The following is a 14690-nucleotide window of genomic DNA, read 5'->3' on the forward strand; positions in this document are numbered from 1 at the left end:
GGTAAACAATAGAATGGCTCGATCCTAATCACCCAGCAGGACACTCTGACTAATAAAAGTCTATTGGGGGAACAGACTTCATTAGCATTGCCATAAAGCATCAGCCAATGGGCATTATTGTATGCAGCACTGGGGGTTATTACTGTATACAGCGCTGGGGGGTTATTACTTTATACAGCGCTGGAGGGGTTATTACTTTATACAGCGCTGGGGGTTATATTACTGTATACAGCGCTGGGGGTTATATTACTGTATACAGCGCTGGGGGTTATATTACTGTATACAGCGCTGGGGGGTTATTACTGTATACAGCGCTGGGGGTTATTACTGTATACAGCGCTGGGGGGTTATTACTTTATACAGCGCTGGGGGGGTTATTACTTTATACAGCGCTGGGGGGTTATTACTGTATACAGTGCTGGGGGTTATTATTGTATACTGTATACAGCACATTTTTTTGGAGGGGGATAACCAAAATATATGAAAATGTTTGAAATTGGTAGGGTCTAAGCAGTAGAAATGGAGCTACAATTAAGCACGCTACTTCTTTGCACCCCTCTAAGGACACTCTGGGCACTCCTTAGTCCGCTCCTGTATTGTTCGTATTCTCTTGGTGAAGACGCGGGGTCGTTGCCCGATGCTAACCCAGGATTCCTTTCACTGTTCATCTGATTGATGATCTTCCTTGTCTTCTTTTCCACTTTGAAGCACCTTGGCCTGTTTGTGGTACTTTCCTCTGTCGGAGCTGCATTAATCAGTTCTCACGCTATTTAAACACGGGGCTTTCTGCTTGTTTCTATTTCTGTTTGTATACGTAATCTGCGGACGCCTTATAGTGTCCGTGTAGCATGCAGGCACCTTCCTTTGGCATACGTGTGAGCGTGGGCTTTTGGGCTCCGGAGTGTTCCCCGCTCTCACCCTCTCTCTCTCTCTACTCTGTTAGATGAAGTCATGGAATATATCGGCTCTCACCTTCAGTCTGATGACTTGGTGACTACCTCCTCGACCTCTGCAGCTCTACTTCCCCGCGTGACAGATATTCTCGATACGGTCACCGTCGCATCTTGGGTCCCCCCTCAGGAAGCCATACCCCATCCATGGACCCAACTGCCCGAAGCGCCACCCCCCGCGCTTCGGATCACAGAGCAGCCGAAGCAGAGAGGCATGCGGTTCCGGTACCAGTGTGAGGGAAGATCAGCTGGAAGCATTTTAGGGGAGCGCAGTACGGATCACAACAAAACTCTGCCTGCGATTGAGGTGAGAATAGGTTTATTGCTGGTAACATCGTGATTTCGTGCTAACTCCATTTCTAAGAACGTATGTTAGTGTACGAGTTACAAATGTTATCTCTAAGACCTTTTACGACTTATTAATATTCCAGACAGAACACAGGTGATTCTGTAACTCTTGGTTGCTATTGTAAACTTGCTTCTGGTCCACCAGACCCCTAGGCTGCGTCAAATTCACTGCCAAGTTCATAAAGTGTGAACCAAGCTGACCCCAACCGACCCATTCTCAAACCTCATACTTAATCGTTCTTCTCGATAACTTTATGTTGGTACTGTATATTCTTGGATTCCTCTAATACTTCCACCGGGAAGGTAATTCTCACATCTCCTACATTTCATTTGCCCCCAGCTTTCCGCCCCGACCTTTATTTTAGGATTCTACTTGCTGAGTTCAGCTGAACATGATGGGAACCTGCAGATGCTGCATTGAAAGTGAATGATTGATGAATGAATGAATCAATGAATGAATGAATGCGTGACGTGATAATACACGGTTGACACTGAGAACCCCAAAATCTCTGCAATTAACCTTTTTTGTTTTTGATGTTTACTCCCTGGCCGTCATCCCAACGGGATTTAGACATCCAAGACCATTTAAAAAGCAAAGCCAACTAACTATTAAAGTTATGACTTTTGACCGTAGATCTGATAACCCATAAGTTAAGGGTTTCAAAGTTTTTAAAAAATGCACTCAATTCTAAGCCCACCTCCCAAATAGGTTGACGGCCCAGCTGTGTGACCTTGGTCAGTTCCTCAAATGGGAATTTCTATCAGTTATGAGACGCAGTATCATTGACAAAATGTCCAAACAAGACCACCGAAAAAATGTTCGGAGCTGCGAGCCAGATGACGAGGCTAATAATACATTATTTTTTATACTACTGAGGGCAAGAAGCTGCCGTAAGACAAACGACGGAAGGGCTTACCACGGCTCATTGCTTCTTCAACCATTGTGTCCAACAACAGCTGAGGTCCCACAACCTTGCCCTCAGTAAGAGAAGGGCCATCCAGGGTTAAGAGCGTTGGTAAGGTTGATTGCCCCATCATCAGCCTTAACCCGAACACCTAAGAATTCTACATACTCCTAGGTTACGCTTGTCAAAGACTGCCCTGGTACATGTATAATTCATAGGTATTCAGTGCAGAATTGCCGCTCCGGCCCCCGTAAGTTCTGGTGGTATGAGGGTTGCCAATTTATTGCCAAGGAAATCCGATGCGGCATATGCACCTTCTGGCATTTTAAAGGCTGGACACTAAAACCCCCTCCGTGTTCAGCCACTTGGCAACATAAGCCATTGGCTCGGTATGAAGGGGGAACGCTTCGGGGATACCTGTTTGCCGGCTGACCGTGATAGCCGTAGAAGTCCGCAGCAGCTAAGCATTAATTTTAAGTAAAAATTGACATCAATGCACCGAATTTTTACATCTTGTTTTCTGGGACTGTATGAAACGGATGCGATAAAGAATTATTGGAGATGCGTGACAGTCAAAGTTTACAGTGAGCTTCATTCCTACAATTCCGCCACCCTCTCCCCTTTGCGTGACAACGGGAATTAGCGCTCTGTAGCTGTGACAGCTTGTAGTTTGGACTCGGAAAGCACCTTCGAGTCCCAGCTCCTTCATTCCGATCGCCTTGTAATCACTTGGTCTCTCCCCCTTCTCCCCTTTCTCTTTGCCGCACAGTTGGATAACTGCGATCACCTCCAAGAAGTTTGTGTCCGTGTGTGTCTCGTGTGGAAGGATCACCCTTATCGTGTCCACCCGCACGGCCTTGTGGGTAAAGATTGTCACGGTGGCATCTGCGAGGTCATCTTGCGCCCCCGAGAGGGGATGACGCAGCACAGGTGAGCTACGGTCCAGAATCGCCCAATCACCCAGCGGATGCCTGTGTGTGGCCACCAAATGTCCCTCGGTCACCTCCTGCTCTTCATTTAAGGATTTCTGTTGTCAAACTAAATAATTATTATACATGTTTTAATGGCCAGTGAGCTTCCCTGACACGCAAGGCAGAGCTGGCCCTGGACATTGTATAGGTAAATAAGTTAGGAGTGTTTTAAGGAATCTCGCATGTTACCTATGCATTACAGGGGCCAACTCGGCTTTCTTGCAGGAGATCTTCACAGGGGTTGGATATCTGGGAGATGAAACCTTCAATTCTTCTCCAAACTCCCACTCCCACCCCAGTGAAATTTAGCTATATGGGAACATATTGCATGCAAATCCGTCCACGAGAAAACCAACAGCCCCCCGACATGCATTTCAGCCGTCATGGGCCTTATCAGTAAGGTGTAGTTGGCACCCCTCTTGGCACAAGTGAGCAAGGAGGTCCGGTTCTGGTGAACCTCAAGTGATCCCTGAAGGAAGAAATCAACCAGGAACCAACCAACTTAGCGTTACCTACGGTGCGGCCCCAGTCAGGAGTGTCTCAAACTTTAACCCGCTTGTGTTGGCGGACATTTTTCTACTGCAATTGCACGTGGGTCAGATTCTGCCTCGAGGGCAGTGCAGAGCTAAAAAAGGGAAGCAAATTTTCTTGTTACGAAGTATGTATTTGTGTGTTATACAGTTCATTGCTGGGGGGGGGTATATCTCCATGCTGCCACCTAGTGCTGAATGGGTCTAACTGCAGAGAACCGTAACACACGATGATTTGTTTTTAAAGTATTTCACCATGTGTGCTTCTCAGTGGCTTTGTTATTTTATTCTTGCAGTTTCAGTAACCTGGGAATTCAGTGCGTGCGGAAAAAGGAAATCGAGACGTCCGTGAAGGACAGATTAAGACTCGGAATAGACCCTTACAATGGTGAGGACCGCCCCGGTCTGTTCAGACTAGGAACGAGTAGGAACTTTGTGGTTTTCCAGCTGTTGTCAAACTACATCTCCCATGATCCTTTGCCTCTCAACCAAAACAGCAGCTGGAGAGGAACATACTTCCTCTGCCCGGGATAGACTGCGGCCCTCGGCCTCTGGTATAAAGATACACATAGCTCTCTATAAATGCTTTCTTTCTCTCGTAGCTGGTATGTGGCGGCATCATGAAGAAGTAGACCTGAATGTGGTCAGGCTTTGCTTCCAGGCCTCCTACCCTGGGCAGGGAGGAGAGATGATCCGGATGTCACCAGTGCTGTCTGAGCCCGTTTATGATAAGAGTGAGTTATCCATTATCCACTCTCCATAGATTGTAAGCTCACAAGATCAGGGTCTTCCTCCCCTTCTCTTCCAGTATGTCTTTTTTTGGGTTCATGTTATGAATTTTATATACCGGTATATATAATTTTATATATTATCAATTTTATTGTTATTGTATATTTTTTATTCTCTGGTTGTAATAGTGCTGTGGAATCTGCCGTAGCTGTATAAATAATATGTTCCGCTCTGCTGTTTCCGGCTGCGCTGCCTCCGCTCTTCTTTGCTGTTCTTTCTTCGCTCTGCTGTCTTCGCTTCCTCCTGTCTTCTTAGCTCTGCATTTCTATTCCTTCCCTCTTCTATTTAGTTTCTTGTCCCTCGTCTGTTCCTGTGCTTTGTATCCATGGCTGTTCATTCCGCTGTCCGTACTCATAGCCGCGTATGTCTGTACTAACCTCTCGCCTCTGCTCAGCAGGGCCGGACTGGTGATGACAGGACGGCCCTGGAACTTTATGGCCAGCGGCCACCTAATGGCGTAAATGCGGCTGACGGCTGGATACGCGCGGCCACCCGCTACATTGTTATGGATCACACACCATGAGTATGCGGCTCGGTGTCGGCACTTGCCCAGTCCGGCCCTGCTGCTCAGTATCATTTCCTGCCAATAGCCGTTCCGTTCTTCACCACTTCCTTCCTTTACTTACCCTTTTTGGAAACCCCCCAGCCCTTTATAACCAGTATTAGTCCCCCTATTTACCGTTTGGCAGAAATTGTTGTTATTGAGGAACCTACAGTATGCCTGCTGTCTTCTCCTTTTCACCGTAGAATCCACAAACACGTCGGAGCTGAAGATTTGCAGGATGAACAAGGAGTCCGGGCGTTGTGACGGAGGTGAAGAAATCTACATCTTGTGTGACAAGGTGCAGAAAGGTGAGCGCTTGGACTAACGCGGCAGGTCAAGTGGGAATAACAGGACAGAGGAGGCGATAAAAGCCGCTAAATAACCCCATGTAATCATTTACGGATTACAGTAACGATTAATTATATATTAAAAACCTGACACACGAAATATCTGAACTTCCTGACCTCGTGATTATTCCTCCCCTTTCAGTTATTTCTCTCCTAAGTTGCTGATCGTTGCTGATTGGTTCAGGCAGCCTTTGTAATGGTGGGCGAGGGGAATGGAGAGACCTTAAGGACTGGAAACTGCTTAAATTCTATGTATGTTCAGTACTGTGCAAAAGTTTGGGGTCACTTTCAAATGTCCTTGCTTTTAAACGAAAAGCAGATTCTGCCTATTAAAATAACATGAAATGGATCAGAAATCCAGCGCAGACGGGGTTAATGTTGTAAATGACTATTGTAGCCGGAAACGGCTGATTTTTAATGGAATCTCTTCGTAGGCGTACAGATGCCCTTTATCACTCCCATCACTCCTTTATCACTCCCATCACTCCTGTGTTCCAATGGCCCTCTATCACTCCCATCACTCCTGTGTTCCAATGGCCCTTTATCACTCCCATCACTTCTGTGTTCTAATAACACGTTATGATCGCTAATCCAAGCCTTAAGGAAACATCTCATATCAAGCTAGCAACTCGGTGACCTCTGTGTAAAATATCGTAAGAGACAGGACCATAAAATGTGATGTAAGCGGGAAGATTATCCTGCGTGATTATCAGCCAGTGAGAAGTAAGTAAACTTCACACCACCGCTGTATCCTACACTCCCCACGCTCCGAAACAATTTCCCATGGTTTTTTTGTCCCTCTAATAAATACCCGAGGAGTAGAAATGTTGTGGAGAGTAAAGCAACTTTAATGGTTACCCTGGGTTAAAAAAATGCATTTTTTGCAGAAATTTCTATATATTTTTGACAGTTTTATAGTTGTGGAGTTTTCCGGGTGCTGAATGTGCAATTCTTATCTATCCGGCCTTAACAGCTTTACTGTGCTGTGTAACAGCCGGGCGAGATGAACTCATTAACCGGAGGGGGGCCGCCTTCTAGTGCTCTGCGCACTCAGTTGAGAAAGGGATAACCGGAGAGATTCCACAGAGAATTTCCTGCGTGAGAAGTCACGTTTATGGGGTCAGCGGAATAATCCAATTAACAAATTCATTACAGGGGCAGTGAACACGTATTACTGCTTAACTAGGAACAGCCAACGCTGGCAAAGGTTTTCTAGTAAGAAGAGCCCTGCAGGATGAATAATGAAACCAACTGGGTTTATTCACTAAAGGGAGAGTTTGCAGGAGAGTTGCAATTTCAACTTGGCTTCGCTATACATGATGAAGGTCCAAACCCTGTGAGCTTCTGTATCGTTACATCAGTGGGATTTCTTTAAACATTGCGTTATACATTATACGGGGCCAGCTCAGCCCTTCTGTCTGGAGGAACCGGCTGTTTTCGTGGTGGGTCTCATGCTCATTGAAAACCTCTCTACAGAGCTGAACATGTTATAAATGATATTTTAGATAAGAAAAATAGTTTACAGGCAGGAACACAACTTTTGTTTCCTGATGCAATGGCAACAATCCCTTTCAACCTATCCGAATCATCTCCTTGCATCACATGACGTCTGGCGGGCATTAGGCAGGAGCTCGCATCACCACAGCTTCAAACAGAACTAAATGAATGAATTAAAGCAACCTTTGTGTTTTACCCTTTAAAGGAATGACTGAATGCAATGGGGAGGAATAATCGTGTAGATCCTGACAGCACGAGGTTGAGATGATGATGTTCATATAAGCAGCGCTTGTAATACAGACCTTTTTTATGACTCTGGCAGAGGACATTCAGGTGGTGTTTACGGATGGTGTCTGGGAAGCCCGTGCTGACTTCGCGCAGGCTGACGTACACAGACAAATTGCCATCGTGCTGAAGACTCCTCCGTACGGGGATCTGGAGATCACGCAGCCGGCGCAGGTGTTGGTGTTCCTGCAAAGGATTACGGACCGGATCCGGAGCGAGGGGATGCCGTACACATACCTGCCGCGTATGAGAGGTACGCGTCCGACAATAAGGGGCATCACAAGTTGTTCAGTTGAAATAACTTAAATCTTGATCTGATGGACAGGATGATTCCTACCTCATTCATTTATTCCTCCCCGTTAGTGAAAGCTTATATCTTTTCTTGGGTTTCGAAGGAGCATTTTTGCTGATGGTTTTCTCATCTTCCTCCCCTGCTTTTAGATCTCTATGGTTTGCAAGACAAGAAGCGCCGGTTCTGCCTTGAGGATGACATGAACGGCCCAGGTAAGTGGGAGCTGGCTGGGAGTCATGGGAGTCGTGCCCCTGCTGCTCATTGTAACTTCATTTTTATCACACAAAAACCCGACTGACCTCCTTTTTAATCGTCACAGATCCGCATGGGATTGAGGCGAAGAGGAACAGAGTGGCTCCCAGTTATATGGATCACTACAGCCCCGTACAGGGCAAGTATTGGGGACTAATGCAACGCGGGTGTCCATGGGGGGGGGGCAATTTTATCAGAATAAAACTCCTTTTGGCCTTGCATTTGATTAAATTAGATCCGGCATCTACATCTAAAATAATATAATTTACTTATGGAACTGTATGCTCAATTCCTAAAGCCCATGGAATCGCCATAATTCCGACAACCCTTAGCCGGAAGCTCACCTGTCTTTCCTCGCTGTTGGATACAGTTGGTTCCCATGGCAAAGGGGCGATGACTCCATGGTTCACACGCCGACGTCTTTGTATTTTACTTACTCCAGTTATGTTTGTATACAGATGGCTGAGGCGCAAATACATACAGGGAAGAAATAATATAATAACAGTGCAGGGTGTATTATTATTGTTTGTGTATGTGTGATACATTGTAGAAGGCTTATTAAGGCCCCCTGCAGTGTGGAACGTTGCTAATTAAACTGACATGGTTACCGTTTATAAACCCCGGCGGAAGTCGATCATCAGCGTTCTATAAGATTATTATTGAGACTGATCTTGGACGTTCCATGATAAAGAACATATTACAATTCTAAACAGTTTGCTAAAATAAATAAATAATAACTTGTGTTTGTCTTGAAATCCCGACCAGAATTCCAAGTACCTGATAATCATGAATCGTGGCTCAACCTTCCTCCAGAGGTGGGAGATGACCTCACGGGACCCATTCAGGCTACTTTAGATGCGGACACTATAAATCTTGATCATTTGCCCGACTACTTCTTCCAGGACGGCGCCTTCTCTGGCGCTGCGCCTATGGATGCTTTTAACTCTACTCTAGATAATGGAGCAACAGCAAATCTTGTGGGTTTTAGCCTTGCCCTCACGGAAGAGGAGCAAGAAGTGTTCCCAAGCTGTTCTTATACGAGTTGAGCAGATGGGGGGGACAATTCCTGAGCATCTAGGAACCCTTTCGCGAGAGACCTAAACAGTAATGGGAAAACGATGTCCTCACATATTTCCCCGTCATAAGGAATGAACCGCGCCTCATTTGGGACTTGAGGAGTGAGGCACGCCTGGTGGTACATGTGGAAGGTGGTCTTCTCTCTGCGGCCGCCTATGGATCGGCAAGCATTAAAGATGAAAATCCCGTTATTACCAAAAACCCTCAAATAGAGATGTCAGAGGCAGCAGTGAGGAAGAGGGACTGAACATCTCAAGAAGCGTTCACAACAACAACAACAAAAATCTTCATACCACTATAAATGCTCCATCGTGGACCAAACCATTCTCCTGAGATGGGAAGAAGATGTATTCTTTGACGTTTTGATGGTGGCGGTGATGGGAAGGGGGTCAGAGGGAGAATGCACTTTACTTTTTTTTTTTTATATAAATATCACTTAATTGGCTACAAACATTATACCATTTCTATTGGGCTTCAGAATTGTTGCAAACCGTTACTCTGTAAATGAAATGTTTTCTGTGGGAAGCATTTGGTTGTATAGTTTTTAGATGTTTTATTGATGTTTTATCGATCATGCGCTGCTAATATTGTCATTGTTTTTATACATTGTAAAAGAAAAGTACCCATTGGACCCTCCCATGTCAATGACTATTTGTTTCTTTTTGAAGACTACGGTGGTCAGTAACATCAATAATGTTCTCTATAGTCCAGTGGAGGTGAAGAAGATGGGGAGTAGACTCCTGGTTTACCCATTATTATTACTGGTTAATGACCTACGGGGGACTCTTTTTGTTTCCGGTGTCCCTTGCAGGCATTTTCCAAGATAAGACCCTTGGTTTCTGGCTCCCAGGAGATGCAGCAGAGGTGTTTGGCACACGCCGGGCCACAGGCCATGCAACATCGACCAGGGCTACAAAACTCTGGTTGTATGGTCACATCGTCCACACCGTGACGTCCAAAGATTGGCCTGGCTTGGTTTAAGAAGTCCTTGTACGCTTCGGGTCCGGTACAAGAGATGTGAAGCGTGGCCACCGCATGTCCAGGAGCTAGAGCCCAAACGTGGAGCTCATGGTGACCTTTAGGGCCACAGAGGGTATCCAGGTCATGCTTAAGAGTTAGTACGTCAGCACAGGGGGGAACGGCCTGTAGCAGGAGGTAGGCGTTCTGAACAATGGTCGAGTAAACCGAAGCTACCATGACGGTAATAGAGGCCAGGCAGAGCGCAGGATCCATGTAATGCAAGGATGGATGGCTGAAGAGATGGAGGAAGAGCCCACTGGCAAGCAGGAGAACTGAGGGAGTAAAAGAGGCAAGCAGCAGCAAGATTGGGGGCCATCTTGACTGTCGAGGCTGCACTCCTGCTACACGTAGACCTAGTTCAGCAGGAGAGTATAGAGGGATAGGCGTTTAAATGGGAAAATAGTGATTGCAAAATTATATATCTAAAGTCACACAAAAAGACTGTATTTTGGCCAAAAAATCCAATCCCACCCCACATAAAACACATCAAAAAATAGTTTTGCTTGGCTAATATCAAATGTCTGGGCTTCCAAGTGAATGTGCGTGATATGGGGAGCTTCTTCTGCCCCACTTTATTAACCCTTTACATGAAGCCCTAACCAAAAGACTTTCTGTGATAATAGCGGAGCAACGGAGCGCGCGGTTTTCCTTTACCTTTCCAAGTTCCGGTGATGCCCATGTATACGACTTTGAACACCAGACCCAACGCTCCGGCCACCAGGATGAGAACGGGCCGGTGCAGCGAGTGAGGACGGACGATGCGTCCCAGAGAGCCCAAGGTGAGAGAAAGCCCCAGGGAGGAGAGGAATAGCGGGGCGAGCAGGGAGAACAGAGTGGGGAGGCGGACGCGGGCATATTGGGGCAGCGAGGACGAGCGAGAAAGAATAAAGTGAGGGCAGAGGCCGATGACGAGGTAGAGGGTATGGGCAGAGTCGGACAGGGTGAGGAGGGAGTCAGAGAGACGACTCAAGACGAGCTGAGTGAGAAGGACAGAAAGGGAGAGAGCGAGGAGTAGGGTTTGCAACGCCATCCTGCGGAGGAAACAAAGGGAGTGTGTATTGAGATATATATATATATATATAGATATATATACTGTATACTGTATTTATATATATATATATTAAATATATCAAAGCATACTGTATGTATATATATATATATATATGTATACTGTAAATCTATATATAATATATATATATATATATGTGTGTATATTGAATATACATATGTGCTAAAAAAAGGATCACATGGTCATGTGATCATGGAACCTGAACCAGCTGCATCTTCAGGAATGAATTCTCTAAAGTAGGATTGTGTGACTGACTTCACTCGGCCCTGGCAAGTTTCTCCTTTGAGATGGCCCTGTGTGAAGAATAGTTCAGTTGGTGGGGGAACTTGGAAGATAGCTCACTAATTAAAATATACATCATGCAGGGCCATGTGCAAATCTCTCTAGTTTATGATCTGTGCAGCTGCTTTGGTGGATTATTGTGGGGTAGTACATAGATTAGTTTGTATGTTTCATGGCAAATAGATTAGTTAGGATGTAATTATATACAAGTATATTATAAATAGAACGTGGTAGATAAATGGAACAGTCTCCCAGCAGAAGTGGTAGATGGTAAAACAATGAGGGAATTTCAACATGTATGGGAGAGACATAAAGCTGATCCTGAATCTAAGATCAAAGACTGATTAAGGTTTGAGTTTTTACATCCAGAGAGACAGGCAGACTTTTGGGTCACAATCTAGAGGGGAGATCTAGTTGGATTATCTTTAAAGTATTTTGAATCTAATTTTTGCACAGAAATAGACAATATATGTATATGTATGTATGTATATATATGTAGGTATGTATAAATGTATATATTTATATGTATGTATGTATTCCCAGCATGTTGTGTGTTTGTGGGAAGTTAACGTGTTGTGTTTGTCCTGGTTGCTACATACCCCAGTCTCCTGGCTGAATGTGATGTGAGTTGCAGTCCCGCAGTTGCTGCAGACTGCCCACCCCTAGTGCTCTGGGCACATAGTTCAGATGCATCCATGTAGAATAAAGCCTGTGAGAAGCTCAGCCCTATGTGTGCCTCAACTTCCCAGCGACTCCTGGGGGTCCCCGGAGGGGCCGAGTGCCCAGAGTGACCAGTCCCGGGCTCTGATCCTTTAACAGACCCACCTGAGCCCATGCCGGGGAGCGTTAAACTCTGCTGAGTGTTTGGTGGAAGGAGCACCTTGGAGAGCAGGCGCTGCGCCCCGGCTCCTCTCACACAAACAGCTGGACCCTCCTCTCTTTTTTCCCATCCTTCTCACGTCCTCTGGTTGCACGGAAACCTCGCTGTTCTCCTTTCCCTGATTCCCCTCTCTCTTTCCTCTTTTCTCTCTTCCCTCCGTTACAATCAATTACTTTTCCACTCTCACTTTCTCCTTTCCCCTCTCACCTTCCTGGTCTTCTTTCAGTTTATGAAACTCTCTCTTCTCTGTGACTTTTTTACCCCTCCCTCTATCATGTGCTAGTCATTCCCCCCTCTCTTACTTCCCAGGGCCAGTGTCAGCTCCTCTCCATCAACCTCTTTCCCTCCTTTCGTTCTGTTCTCACCACCATCTCCTACCTTCTCTTCTCCCGAATCATCCAAATCTCTCTCCACTCTCAGTTCTCTGTAGCTTTTAGCTTGGATCACTCTCCTCCCTATCTCCCTATTCCCCCTCCCCAACCTTCTTCAGCTCAGCTGACACTGGATTGCAACAAAGCCCCATTTATATCCCTCTACTTACCCCTAGATAAGCAAAGACATGTTCCGTTACCCCTGTACTTTCTAACCTTCGGAATCCCATCATCTATGTGTCACAATCAGATCCTTCTTTCTGCCTTGAAGGCTTGTTATGACCCCTTTAAACTTTGAGTGACAGGCGACAGCAATTGCATAGTAGATCGGGCAATCAGATGGTTAAAAATGATTTATTTTAGTAACATTTGATACAAAAATACAATTTGGCAGCAGAACCCTTCAAGTTCCATCTAATCTTCCCATTTTTCCTGCTGTAAAGACTCCGACCGATTGGTCTCGTATGAGCCGTATGTCCATCCCATGCATGTTTAAATGCCCTGTATTACCCTCTACCACTTCTGCTGGGAGTCTATTCCACTTATTACCGCCCTCACAGTAAAGCTAAACTTCCTTACATTCCATCTAAGCCTCTGACCCTCTAGTTTTAGACGATGGCCTCTCGTTCTACCATTTATTTTTCCGAAGCTTTATTGCGTTGCCTGCTTACCTTTAATTCCTCCGAAATAATTACTCCCAAGTCCCTCTCTTTAGACAATTAAGAATGTCCAAGGTGTAAGAAGATTAAAAAAAGAATCTGATTTCCAGCATAACTTCGCAGTAGGTGGGCAAGTGACTTCTGTACTCAGGCCGGTAATTCCACGAAAGACAGACTTCTCTGATGAGGAGTCTTTGTTTCTTCGGTCTTCGAGTTATGTGTTAAAAGAACCACAAAAAGTGACATTAGAGGTGAAAATAGTCCTTATAATGATATGATTCCTGAAAAGCCTCGGCGCCGGGATCTCACCAAGGGGCAGCATGTCAGGTTTTATCCACAGAGGTTTGGATCGTGGAGATATTATCCACAATTTGTCAAGATTAGTCGGATTCTGGACTTTATACTTACAGTCTAGTAAATGATTTCTGGCCAAGGTCTATATAGAATTGTTAAGATGCAGCTTAAAGACATGATTAGTAAACTAAGAACTGGTGGCTGCAGTCGCAGAACTGTAGAGAGAGTTTAACAAGTAACAGGGAGAAAGAAATCGGGGGGGGGGGGGGATTAGGGATGATACTACATACTACCTAACATGTATAAATAAATACCATGGAGAAAGACAAGAGAAGGGTGATATGATGATGGGGAGGTAAGTAAAGGAACGAGTGAGTGAGTAAAAGTAAATATTTGGGGGAAGAGATGGCACAGGCAGACTGGTTAGGGGCAGAGATGGCACAGGTAGGCTGTTTGGGGGCAAAGATGGCACAGACAAGCCGAGCAAAAGAAACACTGTGGGACATGTTGCTTGCGATGCTGGGGTGGAAAATGGGGAGGACAGTTTTCACACTGAGGCCCTGTGGCTTCTAGTAACGGCCCTTGTGTGGCATATGGGCACATGAGCTTGACCACGCAATAAAATATATGGGGGCTGGTGTCCAAATATTTCCAGGGCTGCTTTTCATTCCCAGTCCGGCCCTGAAAGACTCAGACCTTCGTGTTATCTTCTATTCAGGAGTCAAATGCCTGTCCCATGCAGGTTTAAATTCTCTTGGTATATTAGCATGTACCACTTCAGCTGGGAGGCTATTCCATTAATCGCGCCACCCTCTACAGACACATACCGGCCATCTGGCACAGCGGGCAACTGCCTGGTGGGCCACTGCTCCACCTTGCTCCATACCCACCATCTGCTGCAATGTGTGGCTGCCAGCTGGATATGCCGGGTAAAACAAATCTTCGGTGTACACTGAGAATAATCTAGGGGATTATGTACAAAAAGTTATTTGGGAGCAAAGTTTGACACTGAAGCTGCCAATGGGATGATTCTGTAGCAACTTTCCAATCGTTACAATATGATAGAATTTCCAAACGTTGCGCTGCAAACACTTTTATTCGCTTTCCGTCTCCTTTGAGTCCCCGTCTGCTGCAGATATGAAGATAAAGGCCTTCAGATCGGTAAAAAGACCCTCTGTGTGTTGATAAGATTTGGGGTGAATAAATCACTCTTTAGGGGTCAATCAGGGAAGCTGAACCCAGCCATGTCTATGATAAACCCGAGGCTTTACCTACAGTCCTGATATTATAAGGACTATGCTCAAGTCACGCATTCTGTGCCATTGAAC

General features: G+C 45.6%; 2 protein-coding genes across 2 annotated transcripts; one reads left to right on the top strand and one right to left on the bottom strand.

Annotated features, from left to right (window-relative positions):
- Window positions 1-1128: 1128 nt before the first annotated feature.
- LOC149280248 (transcription factor RelB homolog) lies at window positions 1129-8756 on the top strand. The gene is made up of 9 exons (XM_089500610.1): window positions 1129-1257; window positions 2973-3133; window positions 4001-4092; window positions 4307-4438; window positions 5241-5345; window positions 7204-7419; window positions 7608-7670; window positions 7778-7849; window positions 8524-8756. Exons 1-9 carry the CDS (start codon window positions 1165-1167, stop codon window positions 8754-8756), a joined length of 1167 nt encoding a protein of 388 aa, XP_089356736.1. The 5' UTR covers window positions 1129-1164.
- A 796-nt stretch (window positions 8757-9552) lies between these two features.
- LOC149280249 (uncharacterized) lies at window positions 9553-10837 on the bottom strand. The gene is made up of 2 exons (XM_089500611.1): window positions 10462-10837; window positions 9553-10079 (listed from the first exon to the last, which is right to left on the bottom strand). The coding sequence occupies exons 1-2, from the start codon at window positions 10835-10837 to the stop codon at window positions 9553-9555; spliced, it is 903 nt and encodes a 300-aa protein (XP_089356737.1).
- Window positions 10838-14690: the final 3853 nt, after the last annotated feature.

This window comes from Sceloporus occidentalis, unplaced genomic scaffold (genome assembly GCF_023333645.1).
Source record: "Sceloporus occidentalis isolate IW3139 unplaced genomic scaffold, rSceOcc1.0.p SCAF_157, whole genome shotgun sequence".
Taxonomy (NCBI): domain Eukaryota; kingdom Metazoa; phylum Chordata; class Lepidosauria; order Squamata; family Phrynosomatidae; genus Sceloporus; species Sceloporus occidentalis.